The sequence below is a fragment of the Meles meles genome, chromosome 15 (assembly GCF_922984935.1).
Source record: "Meles meles chromosome 15, mMelMel3.1 paternal haplotype, whole genome shotgun sequence".
Lineage (NCBI taxonomy): Eukaryota > Metazoa > Chordata > Mammalia > Carnivora > Mustelidae > Meles > Meles meles.
This window is the reverse complement of record NC_060080.1, coordinates 50,014,827-50,041,535: the sequence shown is the minus strand read 5'-3', so window position 1 is coordinate 50,041,535 and position 26,709 is coordinate 50,014,827. Positions and strand designations below refer to the sequence as shown.

General features: G+C 38.7%; 1 protein-coding gene across 1 annotated transcript in view; it reads right to left on the bottom strand.

Annotated features, from left to right (window-relative positions):
* LOC123925848 (meiosis 1 associated protein) overlaps window positions 1–26,709 on the bottom strand; it is an 84,623-nt gene that overhangs the window by 31,298 nt on the left and 26,616 nt on the right. Inside the window, exons 3-4 of the mRNA XM_045979409.1 lie at window positions 14,282–14,467; window positions 12,605–12,773 (exon numbers count right to left, since the gene is read on the bottom strand). Coding sequence (XP_045835365.1) covers window positions 12,605–12,773; window positions 14,282–14,467 — 355 coding nt within the window. The remainder of the gene's footprint in view (window positions 1–12,604; window positions 12,774–14,281; window positions 14,468–26,709) is intronic.

Here is a 26,709-nt window from a genome sequence, read left to right as displayed (position 1 = left end):
AGAGCTCCTAGAACCTTTGGAATTTCCTAAGTGAGAGAGCAATAAAGGTATCTTTTGTCATGTTAGTGAGGTGACTTTTGGGAAGCACCTAAGGATGGGGTTAGTTGCCAGAGAAATCAGTCCTGTGTTTAGAGGGTTGGAACTTTCAGCTCCACACTGTGACCACTGGGGAGGAGAAAGGGACCCAGAAGTTGAATCAGTTGTCAGTGATTTAATTAACTGTGCCTATGTAATGAACTCCCCATGAAAACCCCTAAAAGGACGTGGTTCAGAGAGCTTGTGGGTTGATGAACATGTAGAGATTTCGGGAGAGTGGTGTATTGGGAGAGGGCCTGAAAGCTCTGATCCTTTGTCCTCACACTTTGTCCTATGCATTTCTTTTATTGGGCTGTTCCTGAATTATATCCTCCTGTAATAAAATGGTAATCTAGTAAGTAAAATGTTTCTCTGAGTTCTGTGAGCCACTCTAACAAAGTAATCAAATCCAAGGACGTAGTCACTGGAAGTTCTGATCTATAGCTGATCACTCAGAAGCATAGGTGACGACCTGGACTTGTGATTGGTATCTGGCATGTGTGTGTGTACATGTACACATGTGTGAGATTTTATGGGACTGAGCCCTTAATTTGTGGATCTGATGCTATCTCCAGATAGTGCTGGAATTGAGTTAAGTTGTAGGATACCCAGCTGGTGTAGAATTGCTTGTGGGAAAATGCCCCCACACATCGAAATCGGGTACAGGATGGTTATAGATTCAAGAACCTCAGTGAACCTTAAATAAGAAATCTGTGTTTAGTCACATCATTGTAAAGCTGCTGAAAAACAAACATAAAGTGAAAATTTTTGAAAGCTGCCAGATAAATGATCCTTTACATACAGGGGAAAGTGATTCAAGGACTGTGATATTTGATTAGAAACCATGGAAGACCAGAAGATAGTGGAACAACATTTTAACATGCTGAAAGAACGAAATATCTGTCAACCCATAATTCTATATACAAGAAAAATACAGTCCAAGAATGAAGTTGAAACATGCATTTTTGGATAAATAACAACTAAGAGAATTTGTCACCATCAGAACTAGCTATAAGAAATAAAAAAATTCTGGGGCACCTGGGTGGCTCAGTGGGTTAAAGCCTCGGCCTTCGGCTCAGGTCATGATCCCAGGGTCCTGGGATCGAGCCCCACATCGGGCTCTCTGCTTGGCAGGGAGCCTGCTCCCTCTTCTCTCTCTGCCTCTCTCTCTGCCTGTCTCTCTGCCTACTTGTGATCTTTGTCTGTCAAATAAATAAATAAATAAATCTTAAAAAAAAAAAAAGAAATAAAAAAATTCTTTGAGCTGGAGGACATAATATCCAAAGGAAACATGGATCTTCAGGAATGAATGAAGAGCACTGGAAAAGAAAAGAATATTTTTCTCTTGGTTTCTTTAAAATACACATGACCATTTAAAGCAAAATTTATAATAATGTCTTGTGTAATTTATAATGTAGATGTAATCCACATGGCAACTATAAAATAAAAGACTGTATGTGTGTATGTCTGTGTGTGTGTGTGTGTGTGTGTGTGTGTGTAGGGGATAAATGGACCTACATGGTTGCAAAGTTTCTATATTTCACATGAAATGGAACTATATTAATTCTAAGTAGACTGCCAAAAAGTTAAAAAATATCTTTTAACCCCTGTAAGGTTTCTACATTTTATGTAAAATATTATCATCTTATTTTATTTTATTATTTATTTGAGAGAGAGCACAAGCAGGGAAGGGGAGCAGTGGGGAGAGTAACAGAGGGAGAAGGAGAAGCAGGGAGAGAGATTGTGGGGTTCCCTGGGATCTTGACCTGAGCTGAAGGCAAATAACTGACTGAGCCACCCAGGTGCCCCTCTTATTTTATTTTTTTTTAAAGTGATTTCTATACCCAGTGTGGGGCTCAAACTCACAATCCCAGGATCAAGAGTCTCATACTCCACTGACTGAGCCAGCTAGGCACTCTAAAGTATTGTAATCTTGCAGCTTCAGTGTTTTATGTGAAGTGGTACTATACTGACTCTGAGTAGACTATGAAAAGTTAATAATCTATAACATAATCCCTAGAGAAGCCACTAAAAACGAATGTACGGAAATATAGCTAAATGACAAAATATAAATTAAAACAGAATCCTAAAAATATTTAATAATCTAAAAAATGTGGGAAGGCAGGGAAAGGGTGAACAAAAACCAGAGAACACAAAAAAATAAATAAAATGGTATACCTAAATCCAACCATATTAATACTTATGGTAAGTGTTAATGGACTATATATTCCAAGTAAAAGGCAGAGATCAGCAGAATGGATTAAAAAGCAAGACCCAATTACACACTGTCTATAAGACATATACTTTAGTATAAAAACATAAAATGGGCTGAAACAAATGGATGAAAAAAGGTGAACCATAAATACAGTAAGACCCAAGAAAAATAAAAACATGTCATACAAAGATCCGTTTATGGATATTTGCAGCAGCTTTAGTCGCAATACCCCAAAATTGGAAACAAGTGAAACACCCATTAACAGGTGGATGATTAAACAAAATGTGGAATATTCATACAATATACTACTAGTCAGCAATAATAAGAAATTATGGTTTAAACAACAACATGGGTTAATCTCAAAGTCTAAAAGAAACAAGTCAGATATAAAAGAATATGTACTATATGATTCCATTTATATAAAATGCAAACAAATCTACAGACAAAAGGCATATCAGTGGCATACACTAGGTAATGAGGGAGGAAAGGAGTGTAAAGGGGCAAAAGGAATCTTTTAGGGATGATAGAAATGTTCTGCATTTTGATTGTGGTGATGATATGTGGGCATACACAACCGTCAAAACTCATTGAATTTATACTTTGAATGGGTGCAATGTACGGTCTGTAAATTACTCCTTCAAAATGTTGGAGAGGAAATTTTTTTAAACCTCCATTTTCAAATATCTTTAGATTTTCTGTTAACTCTAAAAAAATCTTTAATTCAATTTCAAAAAAGGGAAGAACTAACATTTTCTGAGACCATGGCTTCTGTTAATGAAATAAGCACATGTCCCTCTGTGTTGAAAATCTTTAGGTAATAAATACAACAGTTGTTCTAATTTAGTCTTAACACTACAGGGAAATGACTTTAATGTGGTTATCAAAGACAAACAACTGCATTTTCTGGTCTATTTTCCAAGACATTGGAAGGGGGAAACAATTCATTTGTGGAGTTTGACAACTGCACTGAAGCATGAAGCATATGATAGGTTTTTTTGTTTTTGTTTTTATTTTTTTTCTGGATTCCTTTAGGAAGGAACGAATCTTTACCTTCTATGTTTGGGTTGTTAACATTTGGTGTTTCCTGAGAACACATATGGATACAATAGCTTTCCAAAAGAGCTGACATTGATCTCTAGCAAAGGAAATACTAAACAGATGGTTTGAGAGCACTTAGAAAGAGAACTTGATATCCTTGTGTACAAGGCTGAGAAGTGCAGCCTGGCTGACAGCATCGTTAGGTTGATTTGTAACTGGCTGAAAGACTTACATACTCAACCAGTGCACTGCTGTCAATCTGGACAGATGCCCTTTGGATACCAAAGTGCATTGATCATACAAGCCCTTTTAATTTTGGCATATTTATTACTTAGCCATTCTTTAGAAAGCTATTATAAAATTTTTATTATATGCAAGCGAACACATGAAACATATATGGAAGCTACAAGCATAACAGCAAAAGGAACATTCATGAATCCTTTATTCAGCTTAAGATGTAGAATATCAACAATACTACTAAGATATCTGTATGTTTTTTTTCCTGATCTTCTGCAAGGGAAAACTTGTCACATTGAGTTTTTTTTTTGTTTTGTTTTGTTTTAAAGATTTTATTTATTTATTTGACAGATAGAGATCACGAGTAGGCAGAGAGGCAGGCAGAGAGAGAGAGAGAGAGAGAGAGAGAGAGAGGAGGAAGCAGGCTTCCTGCTGAGCAGAGAGCCTGATGTGGGGCTCGATCCCAGGACCCTGGGACCATGACCTGAGCCGAAGGCAGAAGCTTTAACCCACTGAGCCACCCAGGCGCCCCTGGATAATAAGCATTTAATAAATGTTGCTATTATTATGATCCATAAACAAAAGTTAGTGTAGGTTAAGAGACTAATGCTTTTATTTCATATATCTTCTCCTTGAGGCTCAGAACTTAACTTAAAAATGAGTAAAGTTATCAGCATCATTCCCTCCATCAATGGCTCTTTTATGGTGTTAACTTTGGCTGCTGAAATTGACAGGCTCTCCTAGACCCTAAATTTATGATCGAGATCCAGGTTTAGGGATCTGCTCTAATGAGCAGGGTTGGCATATATGTAAAGAGGGCATATAAAAATAAAGAAGGCCGCCAGCTTCCCCTGTGAGAGGTATACATCATCAAAACTCTATTTCAAAGACTAACACCTCTAGTCCTCTTTTAAGAGCAAAAGAGGAACAAAATGGATAAATAATAGAAAAGAGAGGCTACCAAATCTGTGGGAAAGTTCTATAATACTATGTTACATGAAAACAAAATACCATATATGTGAATTATAACTATGTAATCTAAACATGATTGTGAAAACCAAGAAACAATGTGTAAAAATAAAATCAGTATATTGAGATAGTTGGATTATAAATGGTTTTAAATTTAAAAATTTTTATGGTCATATCTTCTTTTTCAATAAAAAATTATTAGAGCTTGAAAATTTTCTCAGTAAAAAAGCATATATAAAAAGGTTCTATTATTACTATTATTTTAAAAAAAGATTTTATTTATTTGTTTGTCGGAAATAGAGAGCGAGAGATAACACAAGCAGGGGGAGTAGCAGGCAGGAGAAACTGGCTCCCTGCCAAGCAAGGAGCCTAATGCAGGACTCGGTCCCAGGACCCTGGGATCATGACCTGAGCAGAAGGAAGTCACTTAACTGAGTCACCCCCACATCCCATACTGTTACTACTATTAATAACACAGATAACATTTACTGCTCACATGTGCCAGGCACTGTTCTAAGTGCTTTAGATGTAAAATGTATTTAATCTCTCTGATATGAGGAATTTGAGAGGCAGGGCAGGGTGTTATGTGGGGGTAGAGAAGGAAAAAATGATACAAGATGGGATCGGGAGGGAGACAAACCATGAGACTCTTAATCCCATGAAACAAACTGAGGGTTGCTGGAAGGTGGGGGGGCTAGGGATAGGGTGGCTGGGTTATGGACATTGGGGAGGGTATGTGCTATGGTGAGTGCTGTGAAATGTGTAAACCTGATGATTCACAGACCTGTACCTCTGGGGCAAATAATACATTATATGTTAATTAAAAAAAATCCCCAATAAGAGCAGCTGCTCTTTTTGTAAATGAATTTTTAAAATATTTTGTAAATGAAAAATTTACATATTTAAATGAAAATGCATATTTTGTAAATGAAAAAAATTGTGAAATAAGAAGTTTAAATAACTGTTCAAGGTCACACAGTTCTCCAGTAAAACGTAAAAATCCAACTGGGTGGTTGAATAAATAGTGATGAATTTATATAGTAAAATGCCTCACAGCTGTTAAAAGGAATAGATTAGTTCTTTCTGTGTCAATATGAAAAAAAAGAATAATTAACCAAATGAAAAAAATAAAAATGCAGACAGAATAGTGAGTAATGTATAGTTACATTTTTGTAAAAATATTGATAACAGTAAAAATGTTACATATGTGTCCATATCCATGTACATGTAAGGAAAATTATTCAGCAGAATGTGACTATGCTACTAATAATGGTTATCTCTGGAGAGCAGAATTTTGAATCATTTTGAACAGTTTATATTATATACTTATACAATGTTTAAATTTGTACATTTTTAAAGAGATCATATTGCTCTTTTTTTAAAGATTTCTTTTTAATTTGAGAGAGAGAGAGAGAGAAAGTGGGAGAGAACATGAGAAGGGAGAAGGTGAGAGGGAGAAGCAGGCTTCCCGTGGAGCTGGGAGCCTGATGTGGGACTTGATCCCAGGGCTCTGGGAACATGAATTGAGCCGAAGGCAGTCGCTTAATCAACTGAGCCACCCAGGCACCCTAAATTTGTACAACTTATAATAAAAAATGGTAAAATGACCAGACAAAAGCTACTACAAAGAGAGCTAGGCTGGATCTTTTAGCTAAATTTTAAAATAAAGAAAAAACGCACCAGTTACACCAAACAGGAACAGATGAAAGAAAGCACCATTTATGGGACACCTGGGTGGCCTAGTCAGTTAAGCGTCTGCCTTCAGCTCAGGTCATGATCCCAGGGGTTCCTGCTCAGTGGGGAGTCTGCATCTCCTTCTGCCCCTCCCCCCTCATGCGGTTTCTCTCTCTCTCTCTCTCTCGCCAAGCGTACACACACACACACACACTTGCACTCTCTCACTCAAATAAATACATATAATCTTTAAAAAAAGAAGCACCATTTATGTAGTTGAAAGAAAATATAAAATAGGCTATATGGTCTGAATATTTATAGAAAACTTAAACTGATACAAGTGTGATTTAAAGTTAATCTTTTCATTTTAGATTTTGTTAAAAAACTTTCTAAAATGTGAGTCTACTTTCTTCATTTCTTTTTTCTAATAGTAACTTTCTTTTAAGATATTATGTGTTTATTTGACAGAGAGAGATAGCAAGAGCAGGAACACAAGTAGGGGGAGTGGGAGAGGGAGAAGCAGGCTTCCCACTGAGCAGCTGGATGTGGGGCTCCATCCCAAGACCCAGGGATCATGACCTGAGCTGAAGGCAGACAGGCAACAACTGAGCCACCTACTTTCTTCAATTCTAAATTCATTCTTATTTTGATGATTCTGGATCTTGCACTCTCCAAGTCATCTTTATAATTAATTCTCACCGGGCAGGATTGCACTAAAAGAGGCAGTTAAAAAAATTTTTTTTAAACATATAATGTATTATTAGCCCCAGGGGTACAAGTCTGTGAATTGCCAGGTTTACACACTTCACAGTACATACCATAGCACATACCCTCCCCAATGTCTATAACCCCATCACCCTCTCCCTACCACCCCCCCGCCCGGCAACCCTGTTTGTTTTGTGAGATTAAGAGTCTCTTATGGTTTGTCTCCCTCCCGATCCCATCTTGTTTCATTTCTTCTTTTCTTACCCCCCAAGCCCCCCACGTTGCATCTCCACTTCCTCATATCAGGGAGATCATATGATAGTTGTCTTTCTCCAACTGACTTATTTCACTAAGCATAATACCCTCTAGTTCCACCCATGTTGTCACAAATGGCAAGATTTCATTTCTTTTGATGGCTGCATAGTATTCCATTGTATAGATATACCACATCTTCTTTATCCATTCATCTGTTGATGGACATCTAGGTTCTTTCCATGGTTTGGCTATTGTGGACACTGCTGTTATAAACATTCATGTGCACGTGCCCCTTTGGATCACTACGTTTGTATCTTTAGGATAAATACCCAGTAGTGTAATTGTTGGGTCGTAAGGTAGCTCTATTTTCAACTTTTTGAGGAACCTCCATGCTGTTTTCCATAGTGGTTGCATCAGTTGCATTCCCACCAACCGTGTAGGAGCGTCCCCCTTCTCCACATCCTTGCCAACATCTGTCATTTCCTGACTTGTTATTTTAGCCATTCTGACTGGTGTGAAGTGGTATCTCACTGTAGTTTTGATTTGTATTTCCCTGATGCCAAGCGATGTGGAGCACTTTTTCATGTGTCTGTTGGCCATCTGGATGTCTTCTTTGCAGAAATGTCTGTTCATGTCCTCTGCCCATTTCTTTTTTCTTTTTTTTAATAAAGATTTTATTTATTTATTTGACAGATAGAGATCACAAGTAGGCAGAGAGGCAGGCAGAGAGAGGAGGAAGCAGGCTCCCTGCCGAGCAGAGAGCCTGATGCGGGGCTCGATCCCAGGACCCTGGGATCATGACCTGAGCCACCCAGGCGCCCCCTCTGTCCATTTCTTGATTGGATTATTTGTTCTTTGGGTGTTGAGTTTGCTAAGCTCTTTATAGATTTTGGATACTAGCCCTTTATCTGATATGTCATTTGCAAATATCTTCTCCCATTCTGTCAGTTGTCTTTGGTTTTGTTAACTGTTCCTTTGCTGTGCAAAAGCTTTTGATCTTGATGAAGTCCCAATAGTCCATTTTTGCCCTTGCTTCCCTTGCCTTTGGCGATGTTCCTAGGAAGAAGTTGCTGCGGCTGAGGTGGAAGAGGTTGCTGCCTGTGTTCTCAAGGATTTTGATGGATTCCTTTCTCACATTGAGGTCCTTCATCCATTCTGAGTCTATACTCATGTGCAGGAGGCAGAATTTTGACTGACTGAAGGACATACTCTCATACTTACTTTTTATTATTTATTTAAAAAAGATTTTATTTATTTAACAGAGAGAGAGATCACAAGTAGGCAGAGAGGCAGGCAGAGAGAGAGAGGGCGAAGCAGGCTCCCTGCTGAGCAGAGAGCCCGATGCGGGGCTTGATCCCAGGACCACGAGCTCATGACCTGAGTTGAAGGCAGATGCTTAACCCACTGAGCCACCCAGGTATCCCTCATACTTACTTTTTAAACGAGTCTGCATCAACATTTCCCTGTAACTGGTCTCTCTAAAAGTGGAATAGAGATACTTTTTCTTTAATAGATGATCATGGTTACGGACTTAAAAAAAAAAAAAAAATATATATATATATATATATATATATATATATATATATATATATATAAATAGACTCAAGAAGTGCTTGAATTAAGGTGTCTGGGTGGCTTAGTCGGTTGAGTGGCTGCCTTGGGCTCAGGTCATGATCCCAGGGTCCTCAGATCAAATTCCGCATGAGGCTCCCTGCTCAGTGGAGAGCCTGTTTTCCCTCTCCCTCTGCCTGCTGCTCTGCCTACTTGTGCTCTCTATCTCTCTGTCAAATAAATAAATAAAATCTTAAAAAGATATATAAGAAAAAGGTGCTTGAATTAATTTACGATATTCATGGGTTACAAAGGGAAGCTGAGTGTTTGACATGAAACTAACTATTTGGGTTTATGTCAAAAAGGGAGACAATTACCTCTCCCAAATCATTTTTTTATAAAGATTTTATTTATTTGACAGAGATCACAAACAGGCAGAGAGGCAGGCAGAGAGAGAGAGAGGAGGAAGCAGGCTCCCTGCTGAGCAGAGAGCCTGATGCGGGGCTCGATCCCAGGACCCTGAGATCATGACCTGAGCCGAAGGCAGAGGATTTAGCCCACTGAGCCACCCAGGCACCCCTCTCCCAAATCATTTTATTTTTTCCAATCATTCACTTATTTTTTAAAGAAACATTTATTGAGAATCTGCTATGTGCAAGGCTGGATGATACATGCTGGTGATACAAAGATGTGTTAGATGTAGTTATCCTCAGGTAACTTACAATGCACTTGGGACCTGGCCATTAAAAACAAATCTCAGGGGCGCCTGGGTGGCTCAGTGGGTTAAAGCCTCTGCCTTCGGCTCAGGTCATGATCTCAGGGTCCTGGGATTGAGCCCCGCAGCGGGCTCTCCGCTAACCAGGGAGCCTACTTCTTCCTCTCTCTCTGCCTGCCTCTCTGACTACTTGTGATCTCTGTGTGTCAAATAAATAAATAAAATCTTAAAAAAAACAAATCTCAGAAACATTAAACCACCCATATGCAAAAATTTTCAGAAATATTAACAAAATTATCTGACTTTTACTGAATATTTATCATGCACGAATTAACACACATCATCTCATTAAATCTGTACTATTGCATAAGGCAAGAATTAGCAACTAAGTCTTAAACAGACTAAGTACCTTCTCAAAGTTGCACAGCTAGTAAGTGATAGAACTGGGGTTTATACTCAGACAACCTGATTCTGGAGCACTCATCTTTTTGAGAATGAGAGAAGTTGCTTTTGCTAATCTCTTCATAAGGACACCAAGATGAGGCAAACATCAATGGAATGAAATAATTACGAGGAAAGTACAGGTAACTGGGAAGATCTCAAGATATGAACCATACATACATATACTTAACCCACAAAGAGGAATTACAAGAAATTTATGGGATGATGTATTATTTATAAGCAAATAGGAGGTTACTGGAAGATCATCAGGAGAGACACAAGGTAGAAAACTGTCTTCCTGAATGTAAAAGTTCTTGTATATGGCTCTAGACACCAACTATTCTAAATAAAGACATCAGGTGGCCTCAGAGTACTCTGAGCTCTGTGCCACTAAAGATACAGGAAATTCTTACTGGATACAGTCACTGAAGAGGGAAAAGGACATAGTTCATGCCTGATATATCCATTGCCAAAGAGAAAGAAAAGGAGCTTCTCTCTCATAGATTCAGTTTGAGAACTTACTAGGGAGGATTCTGGCGGCCTGAGGAACTATGATGGCTTCACCGAGGTCATAGCCCACTCTGTGACCAGGAAAGTAAGGTGTTACTAGAGAATGGGGATTCAGTGGATGCTGGGCAGACCAAGAACTAAGACCAAAACCAAGATGACAGGTATCACTGTCATCAATTCATTCAACAAATATCACCTGTAATCTAGAATATTCCACACACTAGGACACAGAAATGAGTAAAACAAATTCCTAATCCTAAGGTACTTAGAATTTAATCCAGAAAGAAAAGATATCAAGTAGTTTCAGATTAGATGAGAAGACAAAATTATCACCCAGTGGTGAACAATTCTCCATGGCATATAATAAAGTGCTAAAATGTTTGGTATATACCACAAGGCTATTGTTGTTCTAAGGAGAGGAAAATCAATATAGTAATCAGGAACATGAATTAGGCCTTAAGGGATTGGGAAGATTTGGCTGGAAGAAGATAAGGGAAGGAACTCAGAGGAAAGAAGAGGGAATTCAAAGGAAAAGACAACTATAAGTGAAGAGATGGAGAGAGAAAGAAAGACATTCAGTGAGGAGACTGACTTGAGAAAAGCAGAGTGTGCCAAGTGGGTGACAGCTCATAAACGAAACAGCTAAGGCTAGTTATCCTCCCTCCCGGACCAAGACAATGTCAGTGGCCTCATGAAGCTGGAAGGATCCACATGTGTCAGGTTTGGAGTGGAACCACACCCTTAGATTTAACTCTCTCACCTAATTAATGTGTTATCCAAGTGTGACCAGAAAGGGATCAATGGTATCAGAACAGGGGATCCTCCCATGTACATAACCTTGGAGAAGGCCAATACATGCAGAAAGGACTGTTGAAGGGTGAACAATAACTTGAGTGTTAGATAAATTAAAACTGGTTAAAAATATCTTAAACTCCATAATTTGGGAATCTCTCCTTGGCTTTCTGGCCAAAATCTTTTCATAAATTTCCATTGCCTTAGAATAAAATCTAAAGGTGGGGCACCTGGGTAGCTCAGTGGGTTAAGCCTCTGCCTTCAGCTCAGGTCATGATCTCAGGGTCCTGGGATCGAGCCCCACATCAGGCTCTCTGCTCAGCGGGGAGCCTGCTTCCTCCTCTCTCTCTGCCTGCCTCTCTGCTTACTCGTGATCTCTCTCTGTCAAATAAATAAATAAATAAATAAATCTTAAAAAAAAAAAGAATAAAATCTAAAGGTCTTAGAATGGCATATATGGCATTTCTTGATCAAATTCTTGCTTACCTTCATAGACTTAACTCCTGCTTCTGCCTGACCTGCTCTAGTAATAAGGAACCATGGGCACTTCCCTGAAAGTTGATTAATCTTGCTTTCTCATGCCCAGATGTCTCCTTTGTGAGTGCCCTTGTTTCTTCCTCTACATGATTAATTCCTATATGTTCTTTAAGACTCAGTTCAAATATTTTCTGCTCTAGGAAATTTAGAATTATTAGTGATTTATGTAGGATTTATTGGCAGGGACATGGGCATTAGTGGTTGCCAGGTTGGGGGTAGGCAGGTTGGGGACACCAGAGTTGGGAAGCTAGCAACTAAGAACCCCATTATGAGGAGATGGGAAGGACATAGGAGGCAGGGTGTATGTGAGCTGAGACTCTAGTCCCCTGGCACATGCTTCATTGTTCCATCAAACTTCACTTATAAAATATAAATCCAAAGATAAAATTATTAAGAATTTCAAGAGAACAACCAAAGAGCATTAAATCCCAAGCATGGGGTGTTTCTGAATGCCGGGCCCTGTGTGACTATATTGGTCATAAGTCCATGAAGGCATCCCTGCACATAAGTCTGTTTATTCAGCATTGGTTATAATAGCAAAATACAGTAAACAAAATTGTTCATTAATAAGTGATTAAACAAACTATGATCCAACCACACAATAAGAAAATCATATAGCCAGTAAAAAATAAGACAGATCTATAGATACTAACAGAGATGGCTATCCAACACACAAAGAAGGTTAGAGAATATTATGAATATTATGATTCTGTTAAAATACTAAATATATACTTAATATATATTAGGCCTATATATACACACTTAGAAACACCTGTCTAAACTGTAGGGAAATCTTTTGGGTTCATTTAACTGAAGAACAAAAAGACCATGGAAAATAATCTTCCTGACTACTCATTAAAATTGTTTTTACCTTTTCTTTTAATTCTTACCATCGCTGCTAGGCTCTTCAGCAGGGGATACTGAATCCACATACTCTAGGTGTCCCTTTGTGATCTCAACCACCTGAAGTCTCCTGACCCTGACTAGGTCTGTATCTTTCAATCCTTCCTCCAATTGTTTGACCACCTCCTTTCCAGGCTGGGAAGTCAGAACAGTAATCTGGAAATAAATCCAAGAATCAATGTGTCTACTTTGATGTACACAGTGAAGAACACAGTAGGTAAGATCTGGAGAACAGACACAGCAGAAGTCTGTGGCAGTGGCTATTGTCTTTGAAGCAGAGAAGATTTTATGGTAACTTACAAATCAAATTTCATTTGACAGATTCTGGTGGAAGAGGTCTGGTGGGACAAATCATTACGGGACCCTTCCAAACAGGTGAGGCCTATCCCAGAAAGCAACCAGTGAGAAGTCATCCCTATGTTTTACTTTTTTAAGATTGCTTGAAGTTTCTCATGCTCAAAATGCTTCAATTTTATAAGGCAACAAAGGAAATAGAATCCTTAAATTCCACTCACTAAGTGTGTACTAAATATCAGAGAATCTCTATGCTTCTTTCTCATGGTGGTGCTTCCACATAGATTTCTCTCCTTGTTCAACCTGGATACAGGTGAGCTGTTTCTTCTGCTTTCTTAACTCTAAAATGTACTCACTCTTGATCAATATATCTAACCTGAAGGGATACTGAGGTGTTTGTTTATAATCTGAATATTTTATTTCACCTGAGTGAATCTGCAGTTTTGTCTTTAATTTGAAAATCTGAAAGGCAAATATTAAATATATGCAATTCTCTTTTGTACTTAGACATTTATTTTTGGTGTTTGGAATGTTTTTTTGGGGGGGAAGAGTGAGTGAGCACGTGTGTGTGTGCATGGAGGGGAGAAGTAGAAAGAGAGAGGGAGAGAGAATCTTAAGCAGGTTCCACCACCAGCATGGAGCCTGATGCACACAGGATTCAATCTCAGGATTCCGAGATTGTGACCTGAGCAGAAATCAAGAGTCAGGCACTTAACCAACTGAGTCATCCAAGTACCCCAGTGCTTGGACATTTTTGATTAATGAAGGATGCAGATAAAAACACAGTTATTTTTAAAAATATATCTGTTTGATGCCTGAGGTTTCCAAAGACTCAATGTGTTTTAACTCATAGTCACTCATGCACCCTGTGGAGTACCCAGGCATGACTTACTTATATTTTTTTAAGATTGTCTTATTCTGCACTAGAAGTTTAGCAAACTTTAAATTTGCACATTTGCTAAGTCCAAGAAAATTTACTCAATTTGATGCCAAGATTTGATTAAGAACAACTGTAAATTCTGAAGAGTGCAAAGGAAATATAAATACAGACAACAATCTAGGCAGTTTAAGAATTACTTTACAAGCTCCAAAAATCCAGAGGCAGATGACATATTCAGATTTTGATTTCAGTTTTTCATCATAATTCACTTCAGCCCATATTTTTAGCATTTCTCTCTATGCTGTTTCTGTAAGAATTACACAGGCTATAGGAAAAAGAGAACATATCTCTTGCCTGCAGGGAGATGAAAATCTAGACTTGAAAATTACCATCAAAGTGCATGAAACAAAGAACAATATAAGGATGATAAATAATGAAGCATCTAGATGGCCCGCAATGGTCTTAGAGTCCTAAGGCCAGTATATCTTACCTCCAGGGAAGTGAAGCTCAGAGAGGCACCTGTGGTCACGTGTCTGCTGTACTGTTTGAACTGCTGAAGCCCATCCTGTACTGCCAGGTGCAGGGAAGTGCTATGTGGCCTGAAACAGCCTTCTCTCTGCAACATGCGGAGTTCTGAGATGCAGGCCTTCAGCCTAACAAAGTTCCCTTTCACTTGCTGCAGAGAAAAATGAACCAAAGAGCTTTAGTGACCCAGGTTCCAGATTAATGGGCAGTCCATCTTCTTTATCAATTACTCCTCAGGGATCCCTTCCCTTCCTGAAGATTTTTTATTTGACCATATCTATTCAATGCCTACTATGCTTTAGGTGCTGCACTAAAATCTCCCCTATACCAGCAGAAAGAAAATTTGTAGCCAAAGGGCTTTGATTATGTGGAGTTACCAGGAACAGGAAAGGAAGTGTTTGAACTCATTCACTCATCCAAATGGAAGTCCAGTTGTGATTGCTGAGTTTTACTTTGGGGGGCTCTGCAAACTGGAAACACAGTAGGATCACTCTTAAATATTATTTTCATTTCCTAGTCAGTCTAGGCACTGGGAGCCTCTCTAGTTTCCAGAAATGAGGATTTTGATATGGTTGGTCACTCCAGAATGGATAAGGTCCTATCCAGTCTGCTCCTCAGGATCACTTCAATAAAGAAGAGATGCTTGGCGATTCACAGACCTGTACCCCTGGGGATAAAAATACATTATATGTTTATTAAAAAAAAAAATTTGGAAGGGGAGGCGAACCATAAGAGACTATGGACTCTGAAAAACAACCTGAGGGTTTTGAAGGGTCAGGGGTGGGAGGTTGGGGGAACAGGTGGTGGGTAATGGGGAGGGCACGTTTTGCATGGAGCACTGGGTGTTGTGCAAAAAGAATGAATACTGTTACGCTGAAAAAATAAATAAAATGGAAAAAAAAAATAAAGAAGAGATGCTTGACTTAGTCTGCAGTCAGCTCAAGGAGCCAACATGTAAACCTCTTGGTTCTATCTCGTCTCCCTTTATAAAAAGTTACTATCAGGAAGTAATCTAATATAATCTGATTCTATATCAGTGTTACCTCTCCTAAGGATGTATACATTTTGAGTAAATGTGGAATGCTAATTTGTGACACTATTTGAATTCTAAGCATCAATAGCAGATGGGGTTGGGTGAGGAGGAATTATATTTGGGATGAGGAAACCACCCTGACAAAGAGCAGAACTGAGCAATATTTGCAAAATGCACATAAAATTCATGAGCATGAGCTGCCATTATGACAGCTTACTTAAGTCAACCCCTGCCTCACTCAATTCCACAGCTGTTTACTTTGCTAACATGCTCCTCTCCCTGAGTCTATGGGAAAAACACACAAAAAAATAGGATGTAATTCTTACACAAAGAGAATTTGTAATTTAGATGGGAAGATAAGAAACCTATGCAAAAAAGAAATGAAAACGAGACTGTATGTATAGACTAGTGGCATTCAGAAATTTCTTTTCATGTACCCCCTAAAAGAATCTGAAGACTGATACACTTTGTCCATCTATCTATCTCAAGTTTTTACTTAAATTCCAGTTAGTTAACACACAATGTAATATTAATTTCAGGAGTAGAATTTAGTGATTCATCATTTACATACAACACCCAGTGCTCATCATAAGTACCCTTCCTAAGCCCAATCACCCATTTAACACCCTCTGACTCCCCTCCAGCAATCTTGTTTGTTCTTTATAGTCAAGAGTCTGTTTTATGGTTTTCTTCTCCACCCCATTTTTCATCTGTTTTGTTTCTTAAATTCCACGTGAGTGAAATTATATGGTATTCCTCTTTCTCTGACTTATTTTGCTTAGCATAATACCCTCTAGCTCCATCCACATCATTCAAATGGCAATATTTCATTCTTTTTAATGGCTAATATTCCATTGTGTGTGTGTGTGTGTGTGTGTTCCCAGTAGTTCATTTTTGCTTTTGTTTCCCTTGCCTCAGGAGACAGTGTCAAAGAGGTTACTGCCTGTATTTTCCTCCAGGATTTTGATGGTTTCTTTTCTCACATTTAGGTCTTAAATCCATTTCTTAAAAGTAGGCTCCATGCCCAGCTTGGGGCCCAACTCGGGGTCCAAACTCACAACCTCAAGAGCAAGACCCAAGCTTAAGAGTCAGATGCCCAATCAACCGAGCCACCCAGGTGCCAGGTGCCAGGTGCCAGGTAACGACTAGGTGCCTAGTCGTTAATCCATTTGAATTTATTTTTGTGTGTGGTGTAAGAAAGTGGTCCCGTCCATTCTTTTGCATGTTGCTGTCCAGTTCCCCAACACCATTTATTGAAGAGACTGTCGTTTTCCATTGGACATTCTTTCTTGCTTTGCTGAAGAGTAATTGCCCATATATTTGTGGGTTCATTTCTGGGTTTTTTATGCTGTTCCACTGATCTATGTATCTGTTTCTGTGCCAGTACCATACTGTCTTAATTACTACAGCTTTGTAATATAATTTGAAGTCCAGAATGGTGATGGCCTTTGAGAAAGGGACAGGTGGGGCTAGGTAGGGAGAGATCAGGTTCATAGAAATTCCAAAAATGTGGAGGTATAAGGAAACCAGAGATAAGGGAACACTCCAGGCCACCCTGCCCTAGGTGTCCAAGGGGAAAGTCTTATTATTATTTTTTAAAGATTTTCTTTTTATTTATTTGACAGACAGAGATCACAAGTAGGCAGAGGGGCAGGCAGAGAGAGGGAGGAGAGAGAGAGAGAGAGAGAGAGAGAGAGAGAGAGAGAGAAGCAGGCTCCCTGCTGAGCAGAGAGCCTGATGCAGGGCTAAATCCCAAGACCCTGAGATCATGACATGAGCCGAAGGCAGAGGCTTAACCCACTGAGCCACCCAGGTGCCCCGCTTTTAATTTTTAATTTATTTTTAATTAATTTATTTTTTTAGGGGAAAGTCTTACTTATGACAATCAGAGATTTAACCCACTCAGAGGCTTAACCCACTGAGTCACCCAGGTGCCCCGTTTTTAATATTTAATTAATTTTTTTTTAGGGGAAAGTCTTACTTACAACCATTTCCTGTGGTAACAGAAATTAACCAGAACCTAAAAAGAATGAAGCCATTAAAGATGTTAACGTTAGTCCTTAATCAGTGGTGCTGCCAGTAGAGAAGTCAAAAAGATTTAACTTCCCTGGATAGCTTTTTATAAAAGACCAACTTTAAAAGCCCTCAGTGGCAACCCTGTTGGGATCCCTCTCACTCCTGAGAGCTTTTTCTGTATCCTTGCTTAATAAAACTCAACCGCTTTACTCACTCCTTTTATCCATGAAATTCATTCTTTGATTCTGTGAGATAAGAACCTAGCTCTCTCACTCTACCTACAACTTTGCTTCTCTTTTTCAAGATTGCTTTGGCTATTTGGGGTCATTGGGATTCCATACAAATTTTAAGATAGTTTTTTCTAGCTCTGTGAAAAATGCTGGTGGTTTTTTGATAAGGAGTGCATTCGATATGTAAATTGCTTTGGGCAATACAGACATTTTAACAGTATTCGTTCTTCCAGGGTGACTGGGTGGCTCAGTTGGTTAAGGGTCTGCCTTCATATCAGACACATGAAAAAATGTTCATCATCACTAGCCATCAGGGAGATTCAAATTAAAACCACATTGAGATACCACCTGACACCAGTTAGAATGGCCAAAATTAGCAAGACAGGAAACAACGTGTGTTGGAGAGGATGTGGAGAAAGGGGAACCCTCTTACACTGTTGGTGGGAATGCAAGTTAGTGCAGCCATTTTGGAGAACAGTGTGGAGATTCCTCAAGAAATTAAGAATAGAGCTTCCCTATGACCCTGCAATTGCACTGCTGGGTATTTACCCCAAAGATACAGATGTAGTGAAAAGAAGGGCCATCTGTACCCCAATGTTTATTGCAGCAATGGCTACGGTCGCCAAACTGTGGAAAGAACCAAGATGCCCTTCAACGGATGAATGGATAAGGAAGATGTGGTCCATATACACAATGGAGTATTATGCCTCCATCAGAAAGGACGAATACCCAACTTTTGTATCAACATGGACGGGGCTGGAAGAAATTATGCTGAGCGAAATAAGTCAAGCAGAGAGAGTCAAGTATCATATGGTCTCACTTATTTGTGGAGCATAACAAATAACATGGAGGACATGGGGAGATGGAGAGGAGAGGGAGTTGAGGGAAACTGGAAGGGGAGATGAACCATGAGAGACTATGGACTCTGAAAAACAACCAGAGGGTTTTGAAGGGGCGGGGGGTGGGGTGGGAGGTTGAGGAACCAGGTGGTGGGTAATAGGGAGGGCACGTACTGCATGGAGCACTGGGTGTGATGCCAAAACAATGAACACTGTTATGCTGTAAATAAACAACAACAACAACAACAACAAAAAAAAAGGTCTGCCTTCAACTCAGGTCATGATCATGGATTCCCAGGATGGAGCCCTGCATCAGTCTCTCTGCTCAGTGGGGATTCTGCTTCTGCATCTACCCCTCACCCGACCTGTGCTCTCTCTCTCACTGTCTCAAATAAATGAATAAAATTATTTGTTCTTGGAGTCCATAAGCATGGAATGTCTTTCCATTTCTTTGTGTCATCTTCAATTTCTTTCTTCAATGTTTTAAAGTTTTCAGAGCACAGATCTTTTACTTCTTTGGTTAGGTTTATTCCTAGGTATCTTATGGGTTTTGGTGCAACTGTAATTGGGATGATTCCTTGACTTCTCTGTCTGATATTTCATTATTGGCGTGTAGAAATGCAACAGATTTCTGTATGTTGATTTTGTATCCTGAGCCTTTATTGAATTCGTGTATCAGTTCTAGCAGTTTTTTGGTGGGGTCTTTCGGGTTTTCTGTATAGAGTATCATGTAATCTGCAAACAGTGAAAACCTGACTTCTTCCTTGCCAATTGGGATGCCTTTTATTTCTTTTGTTGTCCTGAGGCTAGAACTTCCAGTACTATGTTAAATAACAGTGGTGAGAATGGACATAACTTTCTTGTTCTTGACCATAAAGGAAAAGATCTCAGTTTTTCCCCATTAGGTTATTAGCTGTAGGTTTTTTTTGTATATGGCCTTTATAATATGTTGGGGTTTGTTCCCTCTAACCCTGCTTTGTTGAGAGCTTTTTTTTTTTTAAATCATGAATGGGTGTTGTATTTTGTCAAATGCTTTTTCTGCGTCTATTGAAAGATCATACAGTTCTTATCCTTTTATTAATATGGTATATCACATTGATTGAACCACCCCTGCAGTCCAGGAATAAATCCCACTTGGTCGTGGTGAATGATTCTTTCAATGTATGGTTGGATTCTATTTGCTACTATTTTATTTAGAATTTCTGCATCCATGTTCATCAGGTATATTGATCTGTAGATCTCTTCATGGAGTCTTTGTCTGGTTTTGGTATCAGGGTAATGCTGGCCTTATAGAATGATTTTGGAAGTTTTCCTTTCATTTCTATTTTTTTGGAAGTTTAAGAAGAATAGGTATTAACTCTTCTTTAAATGTTTGGTAGAATTCCCCTGGGAAGCCATCTGGTCCTAGACTTTTGTTTGTTGGGAGATTTTTGATTATTGTTTCAATTTCTTTGCTGGTTATACATCTGTTCAAGTTTTCTATTTCTTCCTGTTTCAGTTTTGGTAGTTTATATGTTTCTAGGAATTTGTCCATTTCTTCCAGTTGTCCAATTTGTTGGCATACAATTTTTCATAATATTCTAATTGTTTGTATTTCTGTGGTGTTTGTTCTTTCTCTTCTCTCATTTGTGATTTTATTTGGGTCCTTCCTTTTTCTTTTTTGGCAAGTCTGGCTAAGCGTTTCTCAATTTTATTAATTTTTGCAAAGAACTAGCTCCTGGATTCACTGATGTGTTCTATTGTTTTCCTAGTTTCTATATCATTTATTTCTACTCTAATCTTCATTATTCTCCTTCCCTTTGCTTTGCTTTTCCTCTTTCCTGCTTGCTGAAACACAAACCTAAGAACAGCCAACTTGGTCTATAAGACAGTATCTGTGTTGCTGATGGTAGTAAGATGGTGGAACAATGAGCCAGGAGGAGCATGGGTCCTTATTGATTATGGAGTTGCCACACTAGCCCTGGATTGCGTAAAACTATCTGAGAGAGAAATAAATTTATATCTTATTTAAGACACTTTTATTCGGGGGTTTCTATGACTCACACCTGAGCCGAATCTAAACTGATTCAATACTATATATAAAAAAAAAATTCCTCAGGATGCCTGGGTGGCTCAGTGGGTTAATCCTCTGCCTTTGGCTCAGGTCATGATCTCAGGGTTCTGGCATGGAGCCCTGCAGCATCAGGCTCTCTGCTCAGCAGGGAGTCTGCTTCCTCCTCTCTCTCTGCCTGCCTCTCTGCCTACTTGTGATCTCTTTCTCTCTGTCAAATAAGTAAATAAATAAAATCTTTAAAAGAAATCCCTCAACTTTCTTTTTGGTAGTGTTTTGGGAGGAATCAACAGTAAAAGTGGGTTTCCAACAGTCAACTTTGCAATGATCAAGAGACTATACTTTTCTACATTTAAGTTTTCTAAAATAAAAACTTTTTTTAATCAGAAAATGCATTTCTATTTTGAAAACTGAAACAAAAATCTTATCTCCTGTAATTAAAATGTAAAAAAAGAAAAAAAATAGGATGACCTCCTGATGCCTCTGCCAGCCAGGTTACAATAACCTTTAGGAAAAGGAAGTCATCTTCTAACAAGGTTTGAAAATATTTCCTATTTGAGTAACTTTGCCAAATGCAATGGCTTTGGAAATATTGGAAATTAAGCCGTTCTTTCTTACATTAATCAAATAATAGGGTCACTTATTGCTCGAGAGCACTCCTGACTCTTGTAGCAAGAGGTCATGTGCCCAAATCATCTAAAAGATTATAGATTATCATTCAGAAACAGGCTAAACAGAAAGTAGGCTAAAACATAACTATGTATTATATCCCTTGAAAATGGTATCTGATCTCTCAGGTACTCATTTTGATTCTGGAAGTGATTTTAAAATGCAGGCTTTGCAGAAACATTAATTGCCTAGAATGTGAAGAGCTCATATAGCTTGGCCAGAAAACAATTTCTATATATCAAAGGTTGATGACTGATGAATGCTACAGAAAGTCTTATATTCTTAGCTTTTTTCCCCTCATGAAACGCCTAGGCAATATTCCATAAAGCAATAGTGTAAATAGTTCAGACTTGTGTTCCAAACCCAAAAGGTGGGGTCAGGGATCTATAGGGACCTGTTAGATAAAGAGGGAGAAAATGGATGGTAGGAAGATAAGACCCGGTGTCTCTCAGCTGGAGTTGTGCCATTACCTGCAATCTGCAATCTGAGCAGTCAAATGTCATCACTTCTCCTCCTTCCCCTTTCCTGGATGGAAAGTTTGGGATTTCCACTGTGGAAGATTCAAATGTGCATTCAGAAATTACTGAGTTGAAATGTAGCCGGGTGAATCAGATACTGATGTTGCCTACAACATTGTTTTGAGTTATTATCTATTATATCACAAATTCAGGTTCTTTGTCTTAGATAACTGGGTGAGTTTCAAGGTGCGGAGTGCAGACCTTGATTCAGTTAGATGGGATTTGCACAGAGAAGTGGAAGTTGGGATGAATGGGTAAGGACTAATGGACCCTCACTGAATTTCTTTCTTTCTTTTTTTCTCGCTGCATTTCTTTTAGCTTTTTGTGTAGTCTAGTTGTACAAATATGCCTACAGGATGTTTTCTCCCTAAATCTAGTGCCAGTGTGTTCTCCTTGGTCTAGGCAGTTTAGGGCAACTCAGATTGATGTCTTATTGGAAATCAGATGAAAAAAATGAGAACATAGTTTAGGCCATTGATTTTCAAAAATATTTTTATTAGTAGAAACTTATATAAAAAATTAAAAATTTATGTAGAATCTCCATATATGGATTGAATTTTATTAGCACAAATGTATTTTCAATATTTTGTTTTTATTTATTTTCAATATATAACACATGCACATTATTCAAAATTTAAAGATTATAAAATTATATGCGGAAAAATCACCTTTCACTCATCCTTCAGCTAGGCAATTTATATTGGTAGCTTGTTGGATATCTTCCCAGAGATTTTTTTCTTTACATGAAAGAAAATATAAAAGATAAATTTGTTCTTCTTACCAAATTAAAAGAGACTATGATAGTCTTTTATATCTTGATTTTATTGCATAGTGTACTTGGGCAATCATGTCATTCAATAGATAAAAATTGTCTTAATTTTTTAAAAGATTATTTATTTGAGAGAGAGCACATGAGTAGGGGAGAGGGGCAGAAGAAGAGAGAGAAGGGATCCCAATGTGGGGCTTGACCCAAGGACCGTGGGATCATGACCTGAGCTGAAGGCAGAGGCTTAACTGATTGAGTCACCCAGACTCCCCAAAGTGTCTTAATTTTTACAGCTACAGAGTATTCCACCAATGGATGGAAAATAATTTTATTTAACCAATTCCCTATTGATTGACATTAGATTGCTTTCAATCTTTTGCTACTGCAAAGAGTGCTGAAAGGATAATACTTTAGTCATTTTTCCACATATGAAAATATCTGTAGGATAAGTTCCTAAAAGCAGACTTGCTAGGTCAAAGGGTATGTAAGTTGTGATACTGTCACCAAATTGCCTGCCCTTGAAATTGTGCTAATTTATATATCCATAAATGGCATGTAAGTGTGGTTATTTCTTTAAAACCTCATGAACACTAGGTTACTAAAAAACAAAACAAAACAAAAAAACCCCATACAAGTGAAAAATAATAGTATCTCAATGTACTTCAAGTTTTCTTTTTCATTTCTTTTATAAGTGAGATTGAACTTATTTTGATATGTTGAAGGGTCATTTATATTTCTTTTTCTGAAAGCTATATATGTCATTTCTCATTTCCTTTTGGATTATTGGTCTTTACCTTATTAATTATGCAGGGTGGGTTTTTTTTTTTTTTTTTTTTGCCAAGCACATATTTTCTATTTTTTTACAGCTGAGATTTTTTTTTTAAAGGTTTTATTTATTTGATAGAGAGCATGCACAGCAGGGGGCACAGCAGGGGGAGAAGGAGAAGCAGGCTCTCCACTGAGCTGGGAGCCTGAAGCAGGGTCTGATCCCAGGACCCTGGGATCATGACCTGAGCTGAAGGCAGAGGCTTAACTGACTGAACCAACCTTATATGTATAAGATGTCCTTATACAGCTGAATTTACTAATCTTTCACTTTTGGAATTTTGGGTTTAGAAAAGCTGTTCTTATTCTGATATTTTCCGCCATGCTTTGTGAGCGAATTGTCAACTTACTGCCTCTAAGATCTAATTCACCTTTCAAAAGATCGCTGCAGTAATGGACAAAATCCCTTTAAACATTTTCCTTTACATGGACATGATGTTAACATTTGAGTAGAGAGCACTGGAGGAACACTGCAGGAGGAAGATGCTTTCCTGCTGAAAGCAGTGGGGTATGAGAACATCTGATAGTGCCTCACACTAGCAGATAGTGCCCCAAATTAATAGGCCCTTGAATTTAGAGACTACTAAATGTTTATGCTCCCTTAAAATTCATATACTAAAGCCCTAACTCCTACTGTGGTAGCATTTAAGTGAGGTCTTTGAGAGGTAATTAGGTTTAGAGGATGTCATAAGGATGCAGTCTCTGGTGACCTTCTAAAGAAGAGGAAGGACACCAGAGCTCGCTCTCTCTTCACATACATGCACTGAGGAAAGGCCATCTGAGCAAACAACAAGTCTACTACTGTCTGTAAGCCAGAAGAGGGCTCTCACCAGAACCTGGCCATGCTCGCACCCTGATTTCAAACTTCTAGTCTCCCCAAATTTGAGAAAATAAATATGTATTGTTTAAGCTGTCTAGTTTATAGAATTTTGTTGTTATGACATCCTGAGCTAAGACACTGCAACCTCTTAGCCCTGGCTTGGTGATCACCATTCAGCAGTCCTTTTGGCACAGATACTGCCTGCTTCAGGTCTCCTGCCCGCACAAATGCCTCACTCCCTCTGCTCACCTCAGAAATTTGTCTCCTGTGGCCCTCCCAAAGATGCTGAAATTTCCACATGGACGCTCTGCGGTCTAGGCATCCTGTCTACGTTGATATCTCCACTCTACACACTTATGCACCAGTTCCTGATTACAGCTCACCAACACTGGAAGACTGCATCCTGCTTTCTCAGTAACCACCGACCAGCTCTGGCTTGGAAAAACCAGTGAACTTCTTTGTATCTGGTCAGCTGCAACTATACTTTCTCCAACTGGTCCTGAACTCCAGCCTTGGGAAAGGAGTGTACTTTTCAAGTTTGTCCTTCCTAGGGATCACTACCTCAGCCCTAAGGTACCCTAGAAAGTTCTCCTATCTTACAGTTGTTTATTATCATAGTTTAATATGTTAAATGATGTTAAAATTTTCCATATAAACTTCCCTTGTTTAAATCACTGTGTGGTTTCTCTCCCCTGATTGGACTCTGACTGATACAGTCTGTTCTCTTACATATATATAGTATCAATTTTTACATTTAAAATTTTGATCTATCTGGACTTTATACTGATGTAAGCAATGTGTATGGATCTAACTTACTTTTTTTTAAATTTATTTATTTATTTTTATTTGCTTATTTACAGCATAACAGTGTTCATTGTTTTGGCATCACACCCAGTGCTCCATGCAGTACGTGCCCTCCCTATTACCCACCACCTGGTTCCTCAACCTCCCACCCCACCCCACCCCCCACCCCCCAGCCGCCCCTTCATAACCCTCTGGTTGTTTTTCAGAGTCTATAGTCTCTCATGGTTCATCTCCCCTTCTAGTTTCCCTCAACTCCCTCTCCTCTCCATCTCCCCATGTCCTCCATGTTATTTGTTATGCTCCACAAATAAGTGAGACCATATGATACTTGACTCTCTCTGCTTGACTTATTTCGCTCAGCATAATTTCTTCCAGTCCTGTCCATGTTGCTACAAAAGTTGGGTATTCGTCCTTTCTGATGGAGGCATAATACTCCATTGTCTAACTTACTTTTTTCCTACTTGGCTATCCAGTTGACCCAAGCATTTACTGGATTATTATTTCCAATAAATTTTATTATTTTTTAATTTTTAATTTTTTGCTATATTTATTTATTTTTAGTAATCTCTACACCCTACATGGTGTTCAGACTCACAACCCTGACATCCAGAGTCTCATGGTCTTCTGACTAAGCCAGCCAGGTGCCCCTCCAATTAACTTAAATTAATTAACTAATTAATTAATTAAGAAGAGGGAGAGAGAGGTGGGCAAGGGCAGTGGAAGAGCAGAGAAAGAATCTTAAGCAGGCTCCACCCCCAGCATGGAGCCTGATAGGGGGTTCAATCTCACAACTCTGAGATTATGACCTGAGCTGAAATCAGGAGTCAAATGCTTAACTGACTGAGTCACCCAGGCGCCCCCCACTCCAATTAATGTTAAATATCATCTTTATTATATACTAAATTCCCACATATATTTGGGTCTTTTTAAATTATATTACATTGCCCTATGTTTTCAATCTCCAGTATCATACTTTGAATATGTTTAATATTTGAGAGGAATAGTTCCTAGCTGTTTTTTGCCTTTTTTTTCTTTTGCTTCTAATTTGAAGTTTATTATTAGGATGTCCAGTTTTGGGGCACCTGGATGGCTCAGAGGGTTAAGCCTCTGCCTTCGGCTCAGGTCGTAGTCTCAGGGTCCTGGGATCGAGTCCCCATCAGACTCTCTGCTAGGCAGGGAGCCTGCTTCCTCCTCTCTCTCTGCCTACCTCTCTGCTTACTTGTGATCTCTCTCTGTCAAATAAATAAATAAAGTCTTTTTAAAAAAAAGTCTAGCATGTCCAGTTTTCTTGTTGGAAATTTCATCAGGAATTCCATTATATTTACAGATTAATTTAGAGATAATGGACATCTTTCTGGTCTGACTCTTCCCCCAAATTAATGACTTTTAATTTGTGCAATCTTTTTTCGTGTTTCTCAATAGCATTTTAATTCATATGAGTCCTGCACATATATTATTAATTTCAATCCTAAGTGTCTGATAATTTTGGTTATTGTATGAGATCTTTCCTGCCATTTGACCTTTAAACCTGTTGTTTGGAATATATGAAGGTTATTAATATCTGTATTAGTTCTTGTACCAGACTATTGTTATGAGTTCTTTCATTGTTTGAAATAATTTTCTAGGGGCGCCTGGGTGGCTTGGTGGGTTAAAGCCTCTGTCTTCGGCTCAGGTCATGATCCCAGGGTCCTGGGATCGAGCCCCGCATCGGGCTCTCTGCTTAGCAGGGAGCCTGCTTCCTACTCTTTCTCTGCCTGCCTCTCTGCCTACTTGTGATCTCTGTCAAATAAATAAATAAATAAAAATCTTTTTTAAAAAAAGAA